This window comes from Hemiscyllium ocellatum, chromosome 19 (assembly GCF_020745735.1).
Source record: "Hemiscyllium ocellatum isolate sHemOce1 chromosome 19, sHemOce1.pat.X.cur, whole genome shotgun sequence".
In the NCBI taxonomy this organism is placed as follows: domain Eukaryota; kingdom Metazoa; phylum Chordata; class Chondrichthyes; order Orectolobiformes; family Hemiscylliidae; genus Hemiscyllium; species Hemiscyllium ocellatum.
In genome coordinates this window covers 62,760,745-62,782,405 of record NC_083419.1, presented here as the reverse complement: position 1 = coordinate 62,782,405, position 21,661 = coordinate 62,760,745, and the positions used below count along the sequence as shown (strand labels likewise).

General features: G+C 44.0%; 1 protein-coding gene across 2 annotated transcripts in view; it reads right to left on the bottom strand.

Moving 5' to 3' along the window:
- Positions 1–5,804: 5,804 nt before the first annotated feature.
- The window catches only part of LOC132825009 (E3 ubiquitin-protein ligase TRIM33-like), a 107,489-nt gene continuing 91,632 nt past the window's right edge, over positions 5,805–21,661 (bottom strand). For both annotated transcript variants that reach the window (XM_060840000.1, XM_060840001.1), the window contains 5 exons: positions 18,426–18,763; positions 14,966–15,098; positions 11,961–12,038; positions 11,329–11,481; positions 5,805–6,174 (listed from right to left, as the gene is read on the bottom strand). In XM_060840000.1, the coding sequence (XP_060695983.1) occupies positions 5,953–6,174; positions 11,329–11,481; positions 11,961–12,038; positions 14,966–15,098; positions 18,426–18,763 (924 nt within the window). In that variant the 3' untranslated portion in view covers positions 5,805–5,952. The remainder of the gene's footprint in view (positions 6,175–11,328; positions 11,482–11,960; positions 12,039–14,965; positions 15,099–18,425; positions 18,764–21,661) is intronic.

The following is a 21,661-nucleotide window of genomic DNA, read 5'->3' as shown; positions in this document are numbered from 1 at the left end:
AGATGGAAGTGGTCATGAGTTTGGAAGGTGCGGAGGATCTTTGAAGAATTTCTGCAGTGCATCTTGTCATTAGTACACACTGCTGCTACTGAGCGTCAGTGATGGAGGGAATGAATGAGGTACCAGTCAACGGGAGGCTTTGTCCTGGATAGTGTCAAGCTTCTTGAATGTTGTTTGAGCTGCACTATCCAGGCAAGTGGGCAGTATTCCATCACACTCCTGACTTGTCCCTTACGCGCACTTTGAGCTGGCAGGAGGTAAGTTACTCGCTGCAGTATTCCAAAATGGTGAAGGAATAACAATATCATTCCAAGTCAGGATAGTGTGTGGCTTGAAGATGGTGGCATTTCCATATGTGTGCTGCCATTGTCCTTCTAGATGGTAAAGTTGCCAAGTTCGGAAAGTAAGGCTTGTATATCATAAATACTAAGCTACTGTACGTGGTGGTAGAGAAAGTTAGTGTGAAGCTTCTTGGGTGTTGTTGGATCTGCACTCAATCAGGGGTAAGTGGAGAGTATTCCATCACACTTGTGACTTGAAGATTGTGGGCAGGCTTTGGGGAGTCAAGAGGTGAGTTACTCATGGCTAAACATCCAGACTTTGAGCTGCTCCTGTAGCCACTGGTGCTTGAGTTAAGTTTCGGTTAATGCCCAAGATGATGGCGGAAGGGTGGTAAGGTGGATGGCGGAAGGGAAGGTAAATGCCGTTGAATGTGAAGATGGGATAGTCAGATTCTGTTTTGTTGGAGACGGTCTTTGCCTGGGCCTTGTATGGTCTCAATGTTACCTCACCATTTATCAGCAGGATGACGTAGCTCCAGTTCTAAGCAGTGTCAACTATTTGGCAGGTAACTGTGCTGTAGTTTCACCAGGCAAAGATTTGATTTTGAGGTTTATCCTTCTGCACTGTTCCTTGAACCAGGGTTATTCCACCTGCTTGACAGTAGTGGCAGAGTGGGAAATATGCCAGTTCAGGAGATCACAAATTTACAATAGATGTACACTTTTTAGTGACCTAATCTGTTCTGGATTTATCCCATTCAGAACCGTGGATGTAACTACGTCAAATGGAATGTAGTCATTCAATAATTCAGGGCAGCACAATGGCTCAGTGATTAGCACTGCTGCCTCACAGCAACAGGGACCCAGGTTCAATTCCAACCGAACCTGTGTGGAATATTGCACATTTTTCTAGTGTCTGTATGGGTTTCCTCCCACAATCCAAAGGTGTGCAGGTTAGGTGAATTGGGCGTGCTAAACTGCCCATAGTGTTAGGCACATTAGTCAGGGGTAAATACACGATAGGGGAATGGGTCTGGGTGGGTTACTCTTCAGAGGGTCAGTGTGGCCTTAGAGTCATAGAGATATACAGCATGGAAACAGACCCTTCGATCCAACCCATCTATGCCGACCAGATATCCCAACCCAATCTAATCCCACCTGCCAGCACCCGGCCCATATCCCTCCAAACCCTTCCGATTCATATACCCATTCAAATACCTCTTAAATGTTGCAATTGTACCAACCTCCACCATACCCACTGGCAGCTCATTCCATACACGTACCACCCTCTGTGTGAAAAAGTTGCCCCTTGGGTCTTTTTTATATCTTTCCCCTTTCAACCTAAACCTATGCCCTCTAGTTCTGGACTCCCCGACCCCAGGGAAAAGACTTTGTCTATTTATCCAATCCATGCCCCTCATAATTTTGTAAACCTCTATAAGGTCAACCCTCGCCTCTGACGCTCCAAGGAAATCAGCCCCAGCCTGTTCAACCTCTCCCTGTAACTCAGATCCTCCAACTCTGGCAACATCCTTGTAAGTCTTTCCTGAATCCTTTCAAGTTTCACAACATCTTTTCAATAGGAAGGAGACCAGAATAGCACACAATATTCCAACAGTGGCATAACCAATGTCCTGTACAGCTGACTAATAAAAGAAAGCATACCAAATGCCTTCTTCACTATCCTAAGTGTGTACAAGACAATTTTCTGATTCAGTATGTGGATATACCTACTAGAGAAGGTGCAAAACTAGACCTACTCTTGGGAAATAAGGCAGGGCAGGTGACTGAGGTTTCAGTGGGGGAGCACTTTGGGGCCAGCGACCATAATTCTAATTTGTTTTAAAATAGTGATGGATAAGGATAGACCAGATCTAAAAGTTGAAGATCTAAGTTGGAGAAAGGCCAATTTTGACGGTATTAGGCAAGAACTTTCGAACGCTGATTGGAGGCAGATGTTCACAGGTAAAGGGACAGCTGGAAAATGGGAAGCCTTCAGAAATGAGATAACAAGAATCCAGAGAAAGTATATTCCTGTCAGGGTGAAAGGGAAGGCTGGTAGGTATAGAGAATGCTGGATGACTAAAGAAATTGAGGGTTTGGTTAAGAAAAAGAAGGAAGCATATGTCAGGTACAGACAGGATAGATAGAGTGAATCCTTAGTATAAAGGCAGGAGGAGTATACTTAAGAGGGAAATCAGGAGGGAAAAATGGGGACATGAGATAGCTCTGGCAAACAGAATTGAGAATCCAAAGGGTTTTTACAAATATACTAAAGGACAAAAGGGTAACTAGGGAGAGAATAGGGCCCCTCAAAGATCAGCAAGGCAGCCTTTGTGTGGAGCCACAGAAAATGGGGGAGATAATAAATGAATATTTTGCATCGGTATTTACTGCGGAAAAGGATATGGAAGATATAGACTGTAGGGAAATAGATGGTGACATCTTGCAAAATGTCCAGATTACAGAGGAGGAAGTGCTGGATGTCTTGAAATGGTTAAAGGTGGATAAATCCCCAGGACCTGATCAGGTATACCCGCGAACTCTGTGGGAAGCTAGAGCCTCGTTGGGTCAAAGGACCTGTTTCCATAATGTAGAGAATCTAATCTAATAAAGTCTAATAATTGCCTTCAGGGCAATTAGGAATGGGCAACAAATGCTGACTCTGTCAGTGGATTCCTCTTAAACTATAACTATAGCATTTAAAGTCAATAAACAGTGCAGACAAACTTGAGGGTGATCACTGAGGATATGTTCTACCACTTTGTCAAAACATCCAGCAGAAATTGATACACCATCTCATCACATGTTGACATGTCAAACATCCTCTCTTCATCAATGGGGCATACAAAAGGGAAATTAATTAATGAATCCCAGACAAAGGGACTGTGTTGATAGTGGATGAAAATCTTTCCACAGAGGGAGCTCATTTACCACAAGCAAAGAGCAGCGAGCTGTTCAACACAGTTACATACATACGGAATATTACCAGATACAGGCATCCATCGATCACAAAAGGGGATCTGTTCACTAAAAAGGGCCCCATTCTTCACAAAGCTATGACTGTCAGCAGAGACAGGAAACCCATTCATCATAAAGAGAACCCAGACACTGCAAAAAACCTATTTGTAGCAATCCCAGAAAAATGGCAGCTCATGTATGAAAATGGGGAGAGAGTGCCATTAAGGAGGTCTCATTAATTGTAGGCTGATTGTGAGCTGGTGCATAGTGTGGTTATTAATATTCCCACTTATTCTTCTTCTGCTTTGACTTCCAAAGTCCATGAATTGTAAGTCAGTGCTGTAAAATGGTGTCAGCACACCAATTATCCTGCAGGTACTGGCTAAAGGGAACATATGTCATCATTAAGACCAAAATAACAAGCTTGCCTCAGAGCTAATATGCTGAAGCAACTTTGAAAACTGATACTTATCCAAACTCTTCCAAAATAGGATGGAAAAAGCCCTTATATATTACAGATAAAAGCATACAGACAACAATGGCTGTGCATATTAGTGATCTGATCTCAGTTGTGGTTTGTTATGGATGTGAGCAATCCATTTCCTTGATCTAACTAGTAGAGATTGAGATTTGGACAAACAATGTTCATTGCTAGAAACTGAATAGAGTTACACAAGTACTGCTATCAATGCAGTACTTGATCCAAGCTTGCTGTATCTCTCCCCTGACTGATTCCATCAGTCCATGGTGTTAACTACACTCCAGACACTAATCCTCTTAGGCTAACAGACAAAAACCTCATCTGGGGCAATCGTGCAGGTACATTTGCCCTGTGAAATCATCTTGGTTTCAATCTCCTGCATAATCAAACAGAGAAGCTCAGCTCATCAGGATGCCATTGGCATCATGCTGAAGAGAATCCTGTTGGTATTGACATAGCATGGCCCCCAACAAGCAATACCTTCAGGCAAGGATGCCATTGTCAGAAAAGAAGCAGAGGGGGGTTTGGAAAAATGCAGTCTGTTAAACAGTTTAGCGACAGTGTGGCACTCATGGATGTTTGCTCAAAGTTGACAAACACTAAATCTTTCATATTTTCTTCGACAGAACTAGAGTATTTTCAACTTAATCAGCCTTCAGTGAAATTGCTGAGAACTGCCATTTCTTACCTTTAAATTTATATTCTAGCGGTAGGCCTTTTGACAGAACCACAACTAACAATAAAGTACCTCAGATATTCTGATGAATTGTCTGCCTGTTGACTTTTCAACACCTCCGCAGCAGAATGACATTTGCAAATCCTGCTCTGTGACAAGGAGGGGAATGGAGGACTATAGTACACAATGACACAGCAGATCTGCCCATCACAAGGCAAAATAACTAGCTATTCCTCTGGTACACACACTGCACAAAATGTCTGCCTAGCTGGTACTTCATTCATTTAATACGAATCTTAATATTATCCACTTATGTAAATACAAAAGTGACCTTTGTTTTATTTACCAAAAATTTCTGATTCATATACTAACATTATGTACCTTAATCCCACCCTTTAGGTAATGAATGACCATCCATCCAGTCTCAATTCAAGTTGAAGCTTGTACAAGATTTATTTTTGGGGCAGGGGTTGTAGTTAAAATATTCTTTTAAATTATGTGACTAATTACATGGCTTTTAAGTGTTGAGATATATAATGATGACAAACTCAAAAGCCTGCATTTATTCATTTTCACATTGTCATCCTTATTCTATTAATCACAACTAGTTATCCGGGTGAAACAACTGTCAGCATCTGTGGAGAGAAAGCGGACTTAGTCACTGGAGTAGCAACATTAACCCTGCTTTTGCTGCACAGACTTGCTGAGTTTCTCTAGCAATTTCTGCTTTTGTTTCAGATCTTCAGCATCCGCGGTTCTTGGTTGTTATTTTAGTAGGTGGCTTATTTTCAAATCGGGATCGTGTATTATGGAGGTTAAAATAAACTTCTGTCAATGCTGCCATAATTTTAACTCCAATAAAAGCTCTCTAGCCAAATTACTGCCTAATTGTGTTTGAAGCTGAACCACAACACTCAATGAAGGCAGAACAGCAGCACCATTCTTCAAGTGTTTTTTGTGAAGAAATATTGCCAAACATTTATGTAAGAGCTGAGCTATCCCACTTCATAGCCTCGTGGGTAGCAGTCACCCAGGGACCTGTCAAAGTTTTCATTTTACCTGCAGGTCCTGCTAGTTTTACCTTGGCTACAGTCACTGGAGACTGTGCTCAGCAGGGGGCAAAGGGTACTATGATATTATTTTCCTCAGTGAATTCACTGTGAACATTTGCAATTTTAAAAATGGTCTTAAGGCAGCCTGGTCAGTGGAGGAGTGAACACCATGGTGACAGTGTGGTACTTCTGCACACTGGAGCATGTGGAGAACTTCCAGATAGCAGCAATCACCAACTCACCTCAAAGGGTAAAAATCAAATGTAAACGTGAGTGAAAAGTGGTGACCGATACTGGAATTCACAAACAAAAAAAGGGCAGACATGGTTATGAGGTAGTAGAAATGTCTTTAATTTACCACCTGCTGGTTTGTACTTCTAATACAGAATAGTGTTCATCACTAACTAGATATTTCAAGCATCGCTTCTTAAATATTATTTCTATGATACAAATATTACAATTATCACCAAGTCTATGTAACAAGAGAAGATTGTTTTACAGTCATTTGATGAAGATAGGGCTGTCTCTCCCTTTGCAACGCTTTCGTCGAGGCTGGACCACATCGTCGTCATCGTCGTCTGAGTCAATGTTGACCTTTGGACTCTCACTGTCCACTTTGGTGGGTGGCAAGGGTGGGAAAGTCCTGTCTGGAAACAGCGCCATCAGCTTTGACTCAAAGATCTGCTCCAAGGTCTTACCAGCATGGGCCACCTCAGAATCCGGCTGCAGGGAAACCAAAGCAAGTGGTATTTCTATAACTATAGCACATCTTTTCCTCCCCCACCTGCACTGGGCCAAACACAATCTCTGCCATTTCCCTGAAGGCACCCAGATCTCTGCTGTTTTGCAAGCTCTGTAGTTTATGTTTTGCCATTTCAGATTGTGGGGAGAAGCTAAGGGGAATGTGGATGCATATTGAAGTCAACAAGTTCCAGTCTGGTTTACGCGAATACATTCCCTTTAGAGCACTGAGGGGATATGATAGAGGTCCTCAAGGTCGTGAGGGGTTTGGCCAAGAAAGATGGAGGGAGTCTTTACCCATTAGGTAAAGGGTCAGCCACCAAAAGACAAAGGTGACATAAGGAAAACATTTTAAAACAAGTAGGTTTGGAATATACCAGCAGATGTAGAGTCAGTATGGATAGAGCTGAGAAATTCTAAGGGTAAAAACTCTTGGGAGTTATCTACAGGCCCCCAAACAGTCTGGATGTCAGATGTAAGTTGAATCAGGAGTTGAAATTGGCCTGTTGCAAAGATGTTACTACAGTTGTTATGGGGGATTTCAACATGCAGATAGACTGGGAGAATCAGGATGGTATTGGGCCTCAAGAAAGAGACTTTGTGGAGTGCCTCTGAGATAGATGCTTAGAACAGCTGGTGCTGGAGCCTACCAGGGAGAAGGCAATTCTGGATCTGGTATTGTACAACGAACCAGAGTTGATCAGGGACATCAAAGTGAAGGAGCCAATGGGAAGTAGTGACCATAATACAATAAGCTTCAATCTGCAATTTGAGAGAGAGAGGGTACAATCGGAAGTGACAATATTTCAGTTGAATAAAGGGAACTATGGAGCTATGAGGGAGGAGCTGGCCAAAGTTCAATAGTACAATACCTTAGCAGGGATGACAGTGGAGGAACAATGGCAGATATTTCTGCGTATAATGCAGAAGATGCAGGATCAGTTCATTTCAAAAAGGAAGCAAGATCATAGGAGGAAGCAGTGGCTGATGAGGGAAGTTAAACATATCAAGTTAAAAGAGAAAAAGTATAACATAGCAAAGATAATTGGGAAAAGGGAGGACTTGGAAGCTTTTAAAGAGCAACTGAGGATTGCGAAGAAGGAAATACACACAAAAAAAAGAGGTACGAAGATAAACTGGCCAAAAATATAAAGGAGGATAGTAAAAGCTTTTTTTAGGTATGTGAAAGGCAAAAAAATGGTTAAGACTAAAATTGGGCCCTTGAAGACAGAAACAGGAGAATATATTAAGGGGAACAAAGAAATGGCAGAAGAATTGAATTGGTATTTCAGATCTGTGTTCACTGGGGAAGACACAAACAATCTGCCTGAGGTAACAGTGGCTGAAGGACCTGAACTGAAGGGAATTTATATTTGCCAGGAACTGGTGTTGGAGAGACTGTTAGGTCTGAAGGTTGATAAGTCCCCGGGGCCTGATGGTCTACATCCCAGGGTACTGAAGGAGGTGACTCAAGAAATCATGGATGCGTTGGTGATTATTTTCCAGAGTTCGATAGATTGGATCAGTTCCTGTGAATTGTAGGGTGGCTAATGCTGTACCACTCTAAGAAAGGTGGGAGAGAGAAAACAGGAAATTATAGACCAGTTATTCTGACCTCAGTGGTGGGAAAAATGCTGGAGTCTATTATAAAGGATGAAATTACGACACATCTGGATAGCAGTAACAGGATAGGTCAGAGTCAGCATGAATTTATGAAGGGGAAATCATGCTTGACTAATCTTCTGGAATTTTTTGAGGATGTCACTCTGAAGATGGACAAGGGAGATCCAGTAGATGTAGTGTACCTGGACTTTCAGAAAGCTTTTGATAAAGTCCCACACAGGAGGTTAGTGAGTAAACTTAGGGTGCATGGTATTGGGGGCAAAGTACTAACTTGGATTGAAAGTTGGTTGGCTGATAGGAAACAAAGGGTAGTGATAAATGGCTCCATTTCAGAACGGCAGGCAGTGACCAGTGGGGTACAACAGGGATCAGTGCTGGGACCACAGCTTTTTACAATATATATTAATGATATAGAAGATGGTATTAGTAATAACATTAGCAAATTTGCTGATGATACTAAACTGGGTGGCAGGGTGAAATGTGAGGAGAATGTTAGGAGATTACAAGGTGACCTGGACAGGTTAGAAGAGTGGTCAGATGCATGGCAAATGCAGATTAATGTGGATAAATGTATGGTTATTCACTTTGGTGGCAAGAACAGGAAGGCAGATTACTACCTCAATGGAATCAATTTCGATAAAGAGGCAGTACAAAGATCTGGGAGTTCTTGTACACCAGTCAATGAAGGTAAGCATGCAGGTACAGCAGGTAATGAAGAAGGCTAATAGCATGCTGGCCTTCATAACAAGAGAGATTGAGTATAGAAGCAAAGAGGTGCTTCTGCAGCTGTACAGGGCCCTGGTGAGACCACACCTGGAGTATTGTGTGCAGTTCTGGTCTCCAAGTTTGAGGAAAGACATTCTAACTATTGAGGGAGTGCAGCGTAGGTTCACGAGGTCAATTCCTGGAATGGCAGGACTACCTTACACTGAAAGACTGGAGCGACTGGGCTTGTATACCCTTGAGTTTAGAAGACAGAGGGCATCTAATTGAGACATAAGATTATTAAAGGATTGGACATACTGAAGGTAGGAAATATGTTTCCACTGATGGGTGAGTGCCAAACCAGAGGATACAGCTTAAAAATACAGGGTAGACCATTTAGTACAGAGATGAGGAGAAACTTCTTCACCCAGAGAGTGGTGGCTGTGTGGAATGCTCTGCCCCAGAGGACAGTGGAGGCCCAGTCTCTGGATTCATTTAAGAGAGTTGGCTATAGCTCTCAAGGATAGTGGAATCAAGGGTTATGGAGATAAGGCAGGAAGAGGATACTGATTAAGGATGATCAGCCACGATCATATTGAATGGTGGCACAGGTTCGAAGGGCAGAACGGCCTACTCCTGCACCTATTGTCTATTGAGTACGGACGAAGCACTTTGAGAGGAATTAGGAAGAAATAGTTGCAGGGTTAGGAGAAGAACACAGGGGAGTGGGACGAGCTTGTTGGAAGTAATTGATCAACCTGAAAATACCAGCCAATTGTTAGTACCTACTTGCAACTCAACGGACATGGAAAATACGGGCACAGCTAAGGCAGGGAGATGGAACAGACCAAAATTAAAACCTGATGCCACGTGGCAACATCTGTTTATAGTGACATTTGGGAACAGTCATCAGCTTCACCCCACAGTACCATTCTGAATACATAATCCAGGCCATGTCTCCAGTGTCACTTAAAGTGTGACAATGCCAACGGTACTAGCCAGTGCATAAGACACTAACAGGCTCTGTTGGAGAATTGTAACTGTCTGAAAGAGAGGAATATAAATTTTAGCTGCAGCACTTTGGTGACATTTCTGTGACAAGCTAACTTGGAAAATGGTTGCCCTTTTCTTTACACCTGCAAACTACTTAAAGTGTACATTGCGATCCCAAACCAGTCAGTCAGTCAGTCAGTCAGTCCGTAACTGCTGTACCCCTAATGAATAATGTGTCAAGGAATCAATTAGGAAATAGGTCATTTTTGATCAAGTATTGTGCAAGGACAGGTTAGTTAGTAATCTTAAAATATAATTAAAGTACCCTCTGGGGAACGGTTATCAAAATGATTTAATCTCAAACTCAATATGAAATTATTATAATTGAGGCTAAAACAGAGGTCTTCTGTTCAAATAAAACCAATTATGTCAGGAAGAACAACAATAAGTTGGACAAAACAGATCAGGCATTTCAGTTGAAATGTATGACAATGTTAAAATCAATTGAACTTTTTTTTAAAAATCCCTCCATTCTCAACAAACGTGCATTGTGTTGGGGAGTAAACGCCTTCACAAAGGAAGTCCTCAACCAGTGAGGGGTGGTCCAGATGCTTAAAGCGAGATACGTAAAGGCTACTGGAAAAAATATTGCTTCAGGAAAATCATTGTAGCAGCATAATCCGGAACTGTGCTAGTAGTATCAGGACATGTGCAAAGTTCTAATTCGGAAAGAATCACAGGAATTAAAACCTAAACATCTGGGATAAACTGGCCCACACCTCTGCCAGTAACTGTGTTCCATAACTAGCCCATCTTTTCAACCAGCCTCCTCCTCATCCCCAAAATGACTTCGCCCAACCTTCCTTTGTATCTGTCTTCAGAGCAGAAGACAAAACAACGTTACAAGAAACAAAACGTCTAATGAGAATGCAGAACATATTGGGACTAAAGAAAGTGTTAGGTCTTTAAGGTGGCAGCCTCCACCATAGGGGTTTAAAATAAATGGAAGCAGACAGAAAGAATGGGCATATTGGTTTTGTTGTGTCAGAACTTCTGAGGTTCCAGAACAGTCCTCGGTGGATTGGAAGGTAGCAAACATAGCCTTGTTAATCCAGAAAGAGGAAGAGCGAGAAAAACAGGGAGCCACAGGGTAGAACAACAGTAATTCACACATATTCAGCATTTTTAAAATAATAAATATAATCCCTGGTGCTTCCAAGGAGCTCAAATCAAATAAACTCTAATGTCGAGCCACAGAGCTCACCCAATATCAGTAGCAGGGAAAAACTTTGACTTATTAAATCAGGCACACGACCAACAGCGCATAACATAATCCAAGCCCCCTTCTCTCCCGGAGTGGAAGTACGTCACCTTTACCCTTGAAAGGCTGCCAAACAAGACAGCGACAACAATCAGAACAAGTGGGCAGAATGGTGAAAGGGAAAGGGAAATAGTGTGTGACATCTATTAATGACCTTTGAGGCTATTAGCTTCAAGGGTAGACAGGAAACTAGCAGCAGGGATATACTTGAGGCATTTGAAATGGTTCACAGAAGAGAGAATTTCACAAGGAGTAGTGCTGAGTGGGGTACGGGGTGGGCAGGGGTCATGTACAGACATAGGCTTAGGATTGGTTCCAAAGGAAAGCCACTGATCCAGGTCATCCCAAGCTGACCCTCCCTCTCCCATCATGCCCCCATTTTAAAGAGTAATCAAACCTACCACTCTGCCAATTTAGGTTTCCAATCAACACATGCAATCCCACTAACTACAGAACGTAGGCCATAAACTGGTTTACTAGATTATTGTCGTTACCTCATTGAATTCTTCACAATTCTTAAAGATCAGCCTGATATCACCCACAAACTCCTCAGCCGTATGATAGTGCTGCGAGTGTTGCCTCTGCAGTTTCATCTTCACAGTGCACATGTCCATTGGCTTCTTTATAATCTTGTAATAGTCAGGAACCTGCAAGAGACAGAGGAGCTTTCTTGAGCTCTCAGTGGGATTAATGGCAATAGGAGATGGAGTGGGTGGGCAACAGTGGCTGCAGACTGGCAGACCAGAGGATGACTGTTCTAACCTCACCATCCAAAGTATTCTCCCTCCTTCAACCCAGTCCCTAACATGGGATTCCAGCCTCAACCAATGGGGCTATGACCTCCTGCTCAGTAAGAAATACAGTTCTGCTTTTAAAAATCCTGGCTACACACACACTCCAGTCTACCTACAGATTCTGAATGTGGTCCGCACATTCCCCACACTGTTGGCAAGCTAGTATAGGCCTCACCAGATGAACAGATAGATAATCTGCACTCAGTCACAGCTTACACCTCATGGAATTGTCAGTGCAGGATGAAACAGGGCAATGCCTCGTGGCTGCACAGTACACCAGCTCATCCTCAGGGATGTGGAATATTAGAGCAAACCAAAGAAAACCCACTTACAACGGAGGCAGGAACTGGCTCTTGGAAAGCAACACTCAGTTCATCACAGTACATGGACAGCAGCAGGTTCTCACATTTCTGAAACAGAAAATACATCCACCCATCACTCTCCCCAAAGAAAGATCCTATGTTCATTGCACCATTCACCATCCAAGTACACACAACATACTTTACAGCCAATGAAGTATGATTGCAATTTTAGTCAGTCATTGTTGTAAAGTAGTATGGCAGCCCATTTGCACACCAGCAGCATTGTGAGAATGACCATGTAATTAGCTTTAAGGTGTTGCTGAATGATAAGTGTTACCCCAAATACAGTGAATCCACTCTCTCCTTGGGATGTCTGATGTCCTACTGAAGGGACAGATGGAGCCTAGTCAGAGCCTACAAAGCTTAAAATGAGAACTCACCTCTTGACTCCCCAAAGCCTGTCCTCTATCTACAAGACACACATCAGGAGTCATAAGAGAATGCACCCAACTTGCCTGGATGGGTACAACTTCAACAATACTCAAAAAGCTCAACACCATCCAGGACAAAAGTAGTCAGTATCAGCAGTGCGCACGGTTTACAAGATGCACTACAGAAATTCCTCAGGCAGCTTCTTCCAAATCCATGACCACCACCATCTCGAAGAAAAAAAATAGACATCAGATGCCATCTAGAAGGACAAGGACAGCAGATGCATTGAAACACCTGCAAGTTCCCCTCAAACTCACTCACGATCCTGACTTGGAAATGTGTCACCACTCCTTCAGTTTTGTTGGTCAAAATCCTGGCATTCTCTCCCTAATAGCATTATGGTCTCCCAACATCACAAGGGCCGCAGCAGCTCAAGAAGGCAGTTCACCCCAACTTCTCAAGGACACCTAGGGAAGGACAATAAAATGCTGGCCCAGCCAATGACTCCCAACATCCCACGAGTGAATAGAGAAACAAAAAACTAACATTTAATACATTGTAGGCCACTCCTAACAGTTCATCACCTGTTCCACTCTCGGGTATGGGACATGTGCCTTGTAGATAGAGGACAGGCTTTGGGGGGGGGGGGGGGGGTCAAGAGGTGAGTTACTCATTTCGAGTTGAGAATCCATCTGTCCCAATGGCTCAGTGGTTAGCACTGCTGCCTCACAGCATTAGGGACCCAGGTTCAATTCCAACCTCAGGCAACTGTATGTGTGGAGTTTGCGCATTCCACGTCTGCGTGGGTTTCCTCTGGGTGCTCCGGTTTCCTCCCACTAGCACATCTTTGGGCTGTTATGTGAATGGGCCATGCTAAATTGCCCATAGTGTTCAGGGATGTTTAGGTTAGGTGCATTAGTCAGGTGAGTAAATATTGGATAATTGGATAGGGGGAATGGGTTTGGGAGGGTCAGTATGGATTTGTTGAGCCGATGGGCCTGTTTCTACACTGTAGGGATTTAAAAAAAACACTTTCAGGATGAGATGTCAAAATGTTGCCAACGAAGCATTTTTAATATCTATACAACATGCAGAGAGGGTCAATCTATCAATCCATAACTGAACCATCTCCACCTCCACTACCCTTCCCCTCCCACTCCCACAAGTCAGTCAACAACGCCTTGAAGTTGATCAAATGTTCATTAATGCTGGTATGCAAATGGGCAGTCATACTAAAATACTACAAGGCAGAATACATACAGGAAGCACCACTCCCAGCTTGCTGATAAGGCACAAGATACTGAAATTACTGAGTGCACCGAGAGAGAAACAGAGCGATGCTTCTGAAAAGACAGGGTGAAACATCAACTCTGAACTCTCTCCAAAGATGCCGAGCGCCTTCCATCCTGTCTCTGTCCTTGTTTCTGATTTCCAACGTGTTGGATTTTTGTCCAGTTTCAATGGATTCAGAATATCATTTTTCTGACCTCTGCTCTCCTCCCACACAAACATTACCAGTTTTCCCGAGGGCAGTGGAGATGGGCAGCAAATGCAGAGCGTGCCAGCCATGCAACAGAATAAAAAAACTGCATCTCTGGCATGAAATGCATGATGCATTTGGCTGAGAGTTCCGACTGAGAACATTGACAAAATGTCCTTTTCTCAGGGATGTAGCTATTAGAGGAGCCACGGTTACGCCAGCCTCTCTCGAGTGAGCAAATAAGGACCCCCTCTGTGAACTAATCAGCTCAGTTGCAAGTCCCCTCTGCTGCTCCCATAGCCACTACATGGGAAGTTGTGGAAGACCACAAGCATATACTATCTGGAGAGCATAGCTCCATTTGGATGTTGGGCCCCAATGAAACATTAGTGAACAATATTGGTCCCAGCGAGAATAACTTTCAGTGGGTAGTGCTCAGACACCGGGCATGGGCTGCAGACTTAAGGCATCACTCAGGAGAGGAATCTCACAATGTGCATTTATCAACTTTGGCTCAAAGTTATAAAACAGCACAGGAAAAAAGAAGGTAGTATAATCTACATTCATGATGCACATTTCACAACTTTTGGATTCCCAAAACCGCTTAGCAGCCAAATACATACTTTTGAATAAAGTACATTATTTTAATATAGAAAATGCAGCCATTAGTATGCCCACAGAAGGCTTCTCTGTGTGATAAGGATGAACTCAACCTTATTATTGATCAGGCCAGAAGGAAAAGCTCCTCTTATCTTTAGAAAAGTGCAGGGGAATTTTTGACATCTATCTGAGGGGACAAATAAATAGGTGTCTAGGCTTAACATCTCATTGAAAAAGCAGGGCCCCTGATGGTTGGCCTGGCTGAGGGAGTGCTGCATTTAGCTTTCCACATTCAAAATCGTTGGAGTGGGACTCGAACCCTGATCCTTGTGGGATCAGAGGCCAGAGTGCTGATCACCAAGTTACAACTGACATCACTCGACAATTTGTGAAGATTAAACCCAACATTACAAAGTCTTTTTTTTAAATTCCCCCCTTTCACTTCTCGAATTTGACAACAGGAAAGTAACACACTTAGCTGTGTTGTTTTCCTAGAAACAGTGCAACCACTGGACGTACATACCCTTTGATCGACTGAGGCCATCTCAGAGACTGCAACCACTTTCCGCTTTTCACCCACTTGCCACTGGTCTTCGCAGTCATACATCACTTCTGGGTTCACGGGGTCTCGACAAAACGTGCAGATCCATTCACCGCTAAACAAAATAAGTTAACCAACTCAGACAGGCGAGACTCTATTTACAACATCGTCTGGGCTAGAGAGGCCCTTCAGTCCATCCGCTCAGGCAAGTCTAACAGATCTCTTTCACGGAATTGAATACTTTCTTGACTAGTTTCAGCTTTGAAGAACCACTTTACAACACTTTTCACTCATGGCTTTGGTCATTTCTTAGTTGTTATGAAGTGTATCTAGTCACTGGTGTGATGTAGGAAACACTACAGTCAATTCAAGCACAACAACATTATGATAAATGGCCAGAGTACTTCCCAAAAAAAAACACAAGTTATGTTGATAAAGTGCACGTAATGTCAAGGGCACCGGGGAGGACGCGCTCATTCACTCGTCTTAGATTAACTTGCAATTTGCTCTGCTACATTATTTGTCAGGAATAATCTAGTCATTATGAAGTAATTTTCAAAAGGGTAACTTGTAATTGTAACTGATTCAGTGTGCATTTAGTCAATTGTACAGTGAAAATGTCAAAAGGAAATCCAAAAATTGACTTAAAAATTTCCATTTGAGCATTAATGTGTGACAACGAGTTAGCAGTTTCCCACCTCTGCTTCCTGGGTTTAAATCACCAAGCCTCCTCTACCTAACGACTGGCGCAGAGGGCTGAACATACAAAACCATTCCTAACTGAGCTATCTCATTGAGAGAGGAACCTGTAGGATGGAATGCAAGAACTGCCAAATGATTGAAAAGGTCCAAACTCCAGTCATGTTACTTTCTATTATCTTGGCGGTTGTATGTTGCAAAGTTAACTATAGGTGTTAAATTATGATTTCAAAACTTTCATTAATTAGTCCACAGAGTCTGATAGAAGGCAAGGATGTATGTAGTAGTGAACAGCCTTGCAAATTTCAGGTCACTTGCACCTGTTAGGTCATATGGTTTGACTACAAATCTGCATTCAAGTCAAACTGGATGAAGAGAAGAACACATTAAGAGCTATATTCAGCTTAGTCTTAGAGGCAACTTATGCCTTTGTACCAAATACTGCTATGCATGGTAATAAAAGACATACAGAAGTTTTTGATTTAACTTGACAGATTAACCCATCTTTGTGTGTTCTTGTCCACATAAGAGTTCATTCATATTCTAGTGTTCTAACTCCACCCACACTGTGCTATTTGTGCGCAGTGATGTGCAGCTCCATGACATCATTGCAAGGTTGCTCCAGGATTCTGAAGTCCTTACAGAGCAGTTCCTCCCAGATGTGTCACACCCACTATGTTCCAAATTACTCACACAGTAGTTTTCTTTCGAAGAAATCAAATTTGCATTTGAATTAAATGATTCTAGTTGCTATCACTGTATTCCTAAGTGAAAGTGAGGTCTGCAGATGCTGGAGATCAGAGCTGAAAATGTGTTGCTGGAAAAGCGCAGCAGGTCAGGCAGCATCCAAGGAACAGGAGATTCGACGTTTCGGTCATAAGCCCTTCGGGCATAATCTTAGCCTGCTGGACACACTTTCCTCATTCCTGATGATGGGCTTAGGCCCGAAACGTCGAATTTCCTGTTCCTTGGATGCTACCTGACCTGCTGCGCTTTTCCAGCAACATATTTTCATCACTGTATTCCTAGTCAGACTGCTCAACAGAAGTGTGAAAACAAACTATAAATCCATAAAGTGTAGGAGTAGAAGGTGGTCATTTATTTAATGAGGTCACGGCTGATCTGATAATCCTCAGTTCCATTTTTCTATTTAATCTGCATTAACAGGCAATCCCCAGTCTTGATTCCACAGATTCAATACCCTCAGAAGAATTCCTCCTAATTCTGCCTTCAATGGGAGACCACTCATTCTGAGAGGATGTCCTCTGGTCCTAGATTCTCCCGCAGAAGGAAACAATCTTTCTACATCTACCATCAAACCCCGAGAATCTTCTACATTTCAGTAAGGTCACCATTCATTCTTCTCCATTCTAGCAAATACAGGCCCAATCTCTCCTCATAAGACAGTCCCTCCAAAGCAGGAGGTTGCTGAAAAAGCTCAGCAGGAGCAGGTAGCGTCTGTGAAGAGAAATCAGGGTTAACGTTTCGGGTCCAGCGACTCTTCCTTGGACCTGGTACGGTGGCGGCGGCTGGAGCCTGCAAACTGTAAATACCAAAGCTGGCGCAAAGCGTCAGAGGAATTGGGGATACAAATGGGCAGGGGCTGGATCAGGGGAGTCAAGGTAGAAAGAGGTGAGTTCTGTGGGGCAGGAGCAGGCTAAAACACTAGGTCTGCCTGGGTAGTCCTGTACCTCCAGGTCAGCCTAGTGAATGTACTCTGGACCATTTCCAACGTCAATGTTTCTTTCCTTAGATAAGGGGTCAAAACAGTATTCTTAGTGTGGTCTGACAGTATTTTGGAAGAGTGATAGATCAGGACATAGTTGGCATGAGGACACACATGTAGGAACTGGGGTAGGCCAGAGGCTTGTTCTGCCATTCAGTAACATGGCGGCTGACCTGACTGCAAGCTAAACTTCACTTTTCTGCCTGTCTCCCATTTTCTCATTCCATGTTGATCCTGATTCGGTCTAACGCAGTTGGAATATATTTAATGAACCACCTTCCACTGCTCTCTGGAGGAGAAAATTCCAAGCATTAACCATCTTCAGAAGGTGGAAAGAAAAATCATTTCAGGGAAATGAGAAGCCCCTTATATGTAAGCAGAGTTAAAAACTAGTACTAAACGTTTCCCATATAAAAATATACTTGTCTCAGTACGATTACATTTCCCTCTTAGTTCATTTGAGTAAAGGACCTTTCCTCACAAGATAACTCATTTATCACAGGAGTCAGCGAGTGAACTTTCTGTGAACTTCTCCAAATGTAATGATAGGTGTCCCTTCGTATCCACGGGTGATATGTTCCAAGACCTACCGCGGATACTCAAAACCACGGACAGCAGCGAACCCCATTATTTAAGTGGGAAATTTATTTCCCCAGCAGCTGCCTGGAATTATTTTTGGAATGATGTAATATCTTTGGGCCACAGTACACCATGGATAACTGAAACCATGAAAACCGATTCCGCAGATACGGGGGTTCGACTGTATGTCCTTCCGAAAACAAACTACATGCAGTGTTCCAGATACTCAAAAGATTCAATTCTTCAATTGTTCAGTGAAAAAAGAACACAATCAGACTAACAACAATCAGAGGTTAGAAATACTGCAGCGAGTAACTCACCTCCTGACTCCCCAAAGCCTGTCCACCATCTACAAGGCCCAAGTCAGGAGTGTGAGGGTATACTCCCCAATTGCCTGATAGGCAAGGATGAGGATGAGGATGAGGATGATGCCATTACCTTGGAAAGCCGAGGAGAGCTGGCACGTGGCAGACGAGATGAAACACTTTGGGGCACTTCTCACAGCACAGCAGGTCACCCCCGTTCTGACAGACCGCGCACCAGTCCTCGTTGGGATCATCCTCTTTCCCATGGTCTCCCCCGACCCGTGCAGGCTTGTGAGACGCACCAGGGGGCTGGGCCCCCCGATCCTGGGAGTCCCCGGGATTGGAGGAGGGGGATGCCGTGCTATCTGGAGGGTCCGCTTTAGCCAGTCCATCGCGGTGGCCAACCATCTGCCCGTCCGACACCAGCTTGCCGGGCAGGAGAGGGGTGTTGCTGTCCTGCAGATTGGTCAGCTACATGGAGACAGCAAGAATAAGAGGGGTCACCACACAAAATACGTAAATAGATAAAATGATAGCAATCAGAAGTCAACGTGATGTTTCACAAACATAGACGAAGGAGTCCATCTGCCTGGGTCACAGCACGGCCGTGATCACCGAGCGGGCGGAATAGTTAAGGACAAATCTGCTCTGGATGATCCCGGTAAGGCTGCGCACCTTCCGAATATCAATGACAGTATTAAGACACAGATCTTCTATAACAGTGGTTTAGTAAGAGCAAGGCAACGTCTACAGTTTTAGTCAATAACATGCACAAACAAGTTGGTGAAGAAACCTCCCAAAGTTGAAATAAATTAGAACCTATCATTTTTCCAACTTATAATAAAATCTGATTGATGGTAGTCCTAATTCAATATCCCATTAACAGATTGCTTTCCACCGTACACCACTCTCTTCTTCCCTAAAATGGGTCCCATTTAAATAAAAATCATGGCCGTGGAGGTGATAAGTGTCGCTAGTATAGTCATTCAGAGATCAGGCTGAAGCACTGTGGACAAGGGAACAGTCCCCATCACAGCAGCTGCTGGGGTTGAAGTTCCATTAATAAAGTCTGGAGCTGAAACCTCATCTCTGTATCAGTGACCTTAAACCTAATTCCTGGATTATTGGTGCTGGAAGAGCACATACCCTCCAATGCATCTCATCCACATCCCGCACTTCCGCCCTCAGTCCCCACCCCACCACCTGTAACAAGGACAGAACGCCCCTGGTGCTCTCCTTCCACCGTACCAACCTTCACATAAACCAAATCATCTGCCAACATTTCCGCCACCTCCAAATGGACCCCACCACCAGGGATATATTTCCCTCCCCACCCCTTTCCGCCTTCCGTAAAGACCTTTCCCTCTGTGACTACCTGGTCAGGTCTACGCCCCCCCTACAACCCACCCTCCCATCCTGGCACCATAGGAATTGCAAAATCTGCGCCCACACCTCCTCCCTCACCTCCATCCAAGGGCCCAAAGGAGCCTTCCTTTTTACCTGCACATCCACCAATAAAATTTATTGTATCCGTTGCTCCAGGCGCGGTCTCCTCTACATTGGGGAGACTGGATGCCTCCTAGCAGAGCGCTTTAGGGAACATCTCTGGGACACCTGCACCAATCAACCACACCACCCTGTGGCCCAATATTTCAACTCCCCCTCCCACTCTGCCGAGGACATGGAGGTCCTGGGCCTCCTTCACCGTCGCTCCCTCATCAGCAGACGCCTGGAGGAAGAACGCCTCATCTTCCGCCTCGGAACACTTCAACCGCAGGGGATCAATGTGGACTTCAACAGTTTTCTCATTTCCTCTTCCCCCACCTCACCCTAGTTCCAAACTTCCAGCTCAGCACTGTCCCCATGACTTGTCCTACCTGCCTAGCTCCTTTTCCACCTATCCACTCCACCCTGACCTATCACCTTCATCCCCTCCCTCACTCACCTATTGTACTCTATGCTACTTTCTCCCCACCCCCACCCTCCTCTAGCTTATCTCTCTACCCTTCAGACTCTCTGCCTTTATTCCTGAAGGGCTTTCACCCGAAACGTTGATTTCGCTGGTCCTTGGATGCTGCCTGAACGGCTGTGCTCTTCCAGCACCACTAATCCAGAATCTGGTTTCCAGCATCTGCAGTCATTGTTTTTACCCCTTAAATCTAATTCCTGATTGCTGTAAACCAGGAAGTCTGCCATTCTCATCTGATGTGACCCACATGAGACTCCAGACCCACTGCAATCGACTGTGAATTGCCCTCGGAAACAACCTCACAAGGCACTCAAGCAATAAATGTCAGGGGCACGGTGGCACAGTGGTTAGCACTGCTGCCTCACAGCGCCTGTAGACCCGGGTTCAATTCCCGACTCAGGCAACTGACTGTGTGGAGTTTGCACGTTCTCCCCGTGTCTGCGTGGGTTTCCTCCGGGTGCTCCGGTTTCCTCCCACAGTCACAAAGATGTGCAGGTTAGGTGAATTGGCCATGCTAAATTGCCCGTAGTGTTAGGTAAGGGGTAAATGTAGGGGTATGGGTGGGTTGCGCTTCGGCGGGTCGGTGTGGACTTGTTGGGCCGAAGGGCCTGTTTCCACACTAAGTCTAATCTAGTCTAATCTAATAAAAAGAAAAAAAAAAATTTTTAATAACGTTCACCCTCTGACACTAAATGTTCCACAATAACCTCCAAGTGCCCTCTGTTGCAGCACAGTGCTTCACGTAGAAGACTCAACAAAAATATCTAGTGGTAGACAATAAAAATCGACAGCACCGATATCCCAAGGAGTTTTTAAAAGCTGGCTAATTGCAGACAGGGTAACTGGTTTAGTGAGTACTGGGAGGTTTGCATTCAGGAACAGTGTTCCTTGGATCATTCTAAATGTCTGACATTGTCTGATTATAGCTTTCGGCAAAAACAGCGTTTTTCACAGGAGGTTAATTGGTTGAAGAGCAATTGGAAACACCTTCAGAACTCAGGACTCCCCTGTTTATACTTTGCCTCACAAATCAGCTTCCCTGATAGAGATATGTAGTTTGCACTGGAACCTTTCTACTCTTAACTAGAGCACAGCTCCACATCGCCAGGCAATGTCCAATGAACAATGCACAATACCACGTGTTTAATGTGCTGCATCGCCAGATACATCCCAAGTGAAGCAAGAGTTGACATCTATGCAGAAACACTGAACCCTCAAAACATATGCACAATTCCCATATTCAGTAACTAGGATGTTACAGGATTTTGACTAACAGGCATTGGTTACACCTTCCACCACAGACTGCAGCAGTTCAAGGCAACAGCTCACCACCGTTTTCACAGGGCAAAAGGGAGGACTGCAGATGCTGGAAACCAGAGTTTAGATCAGAGTGGTGCTGG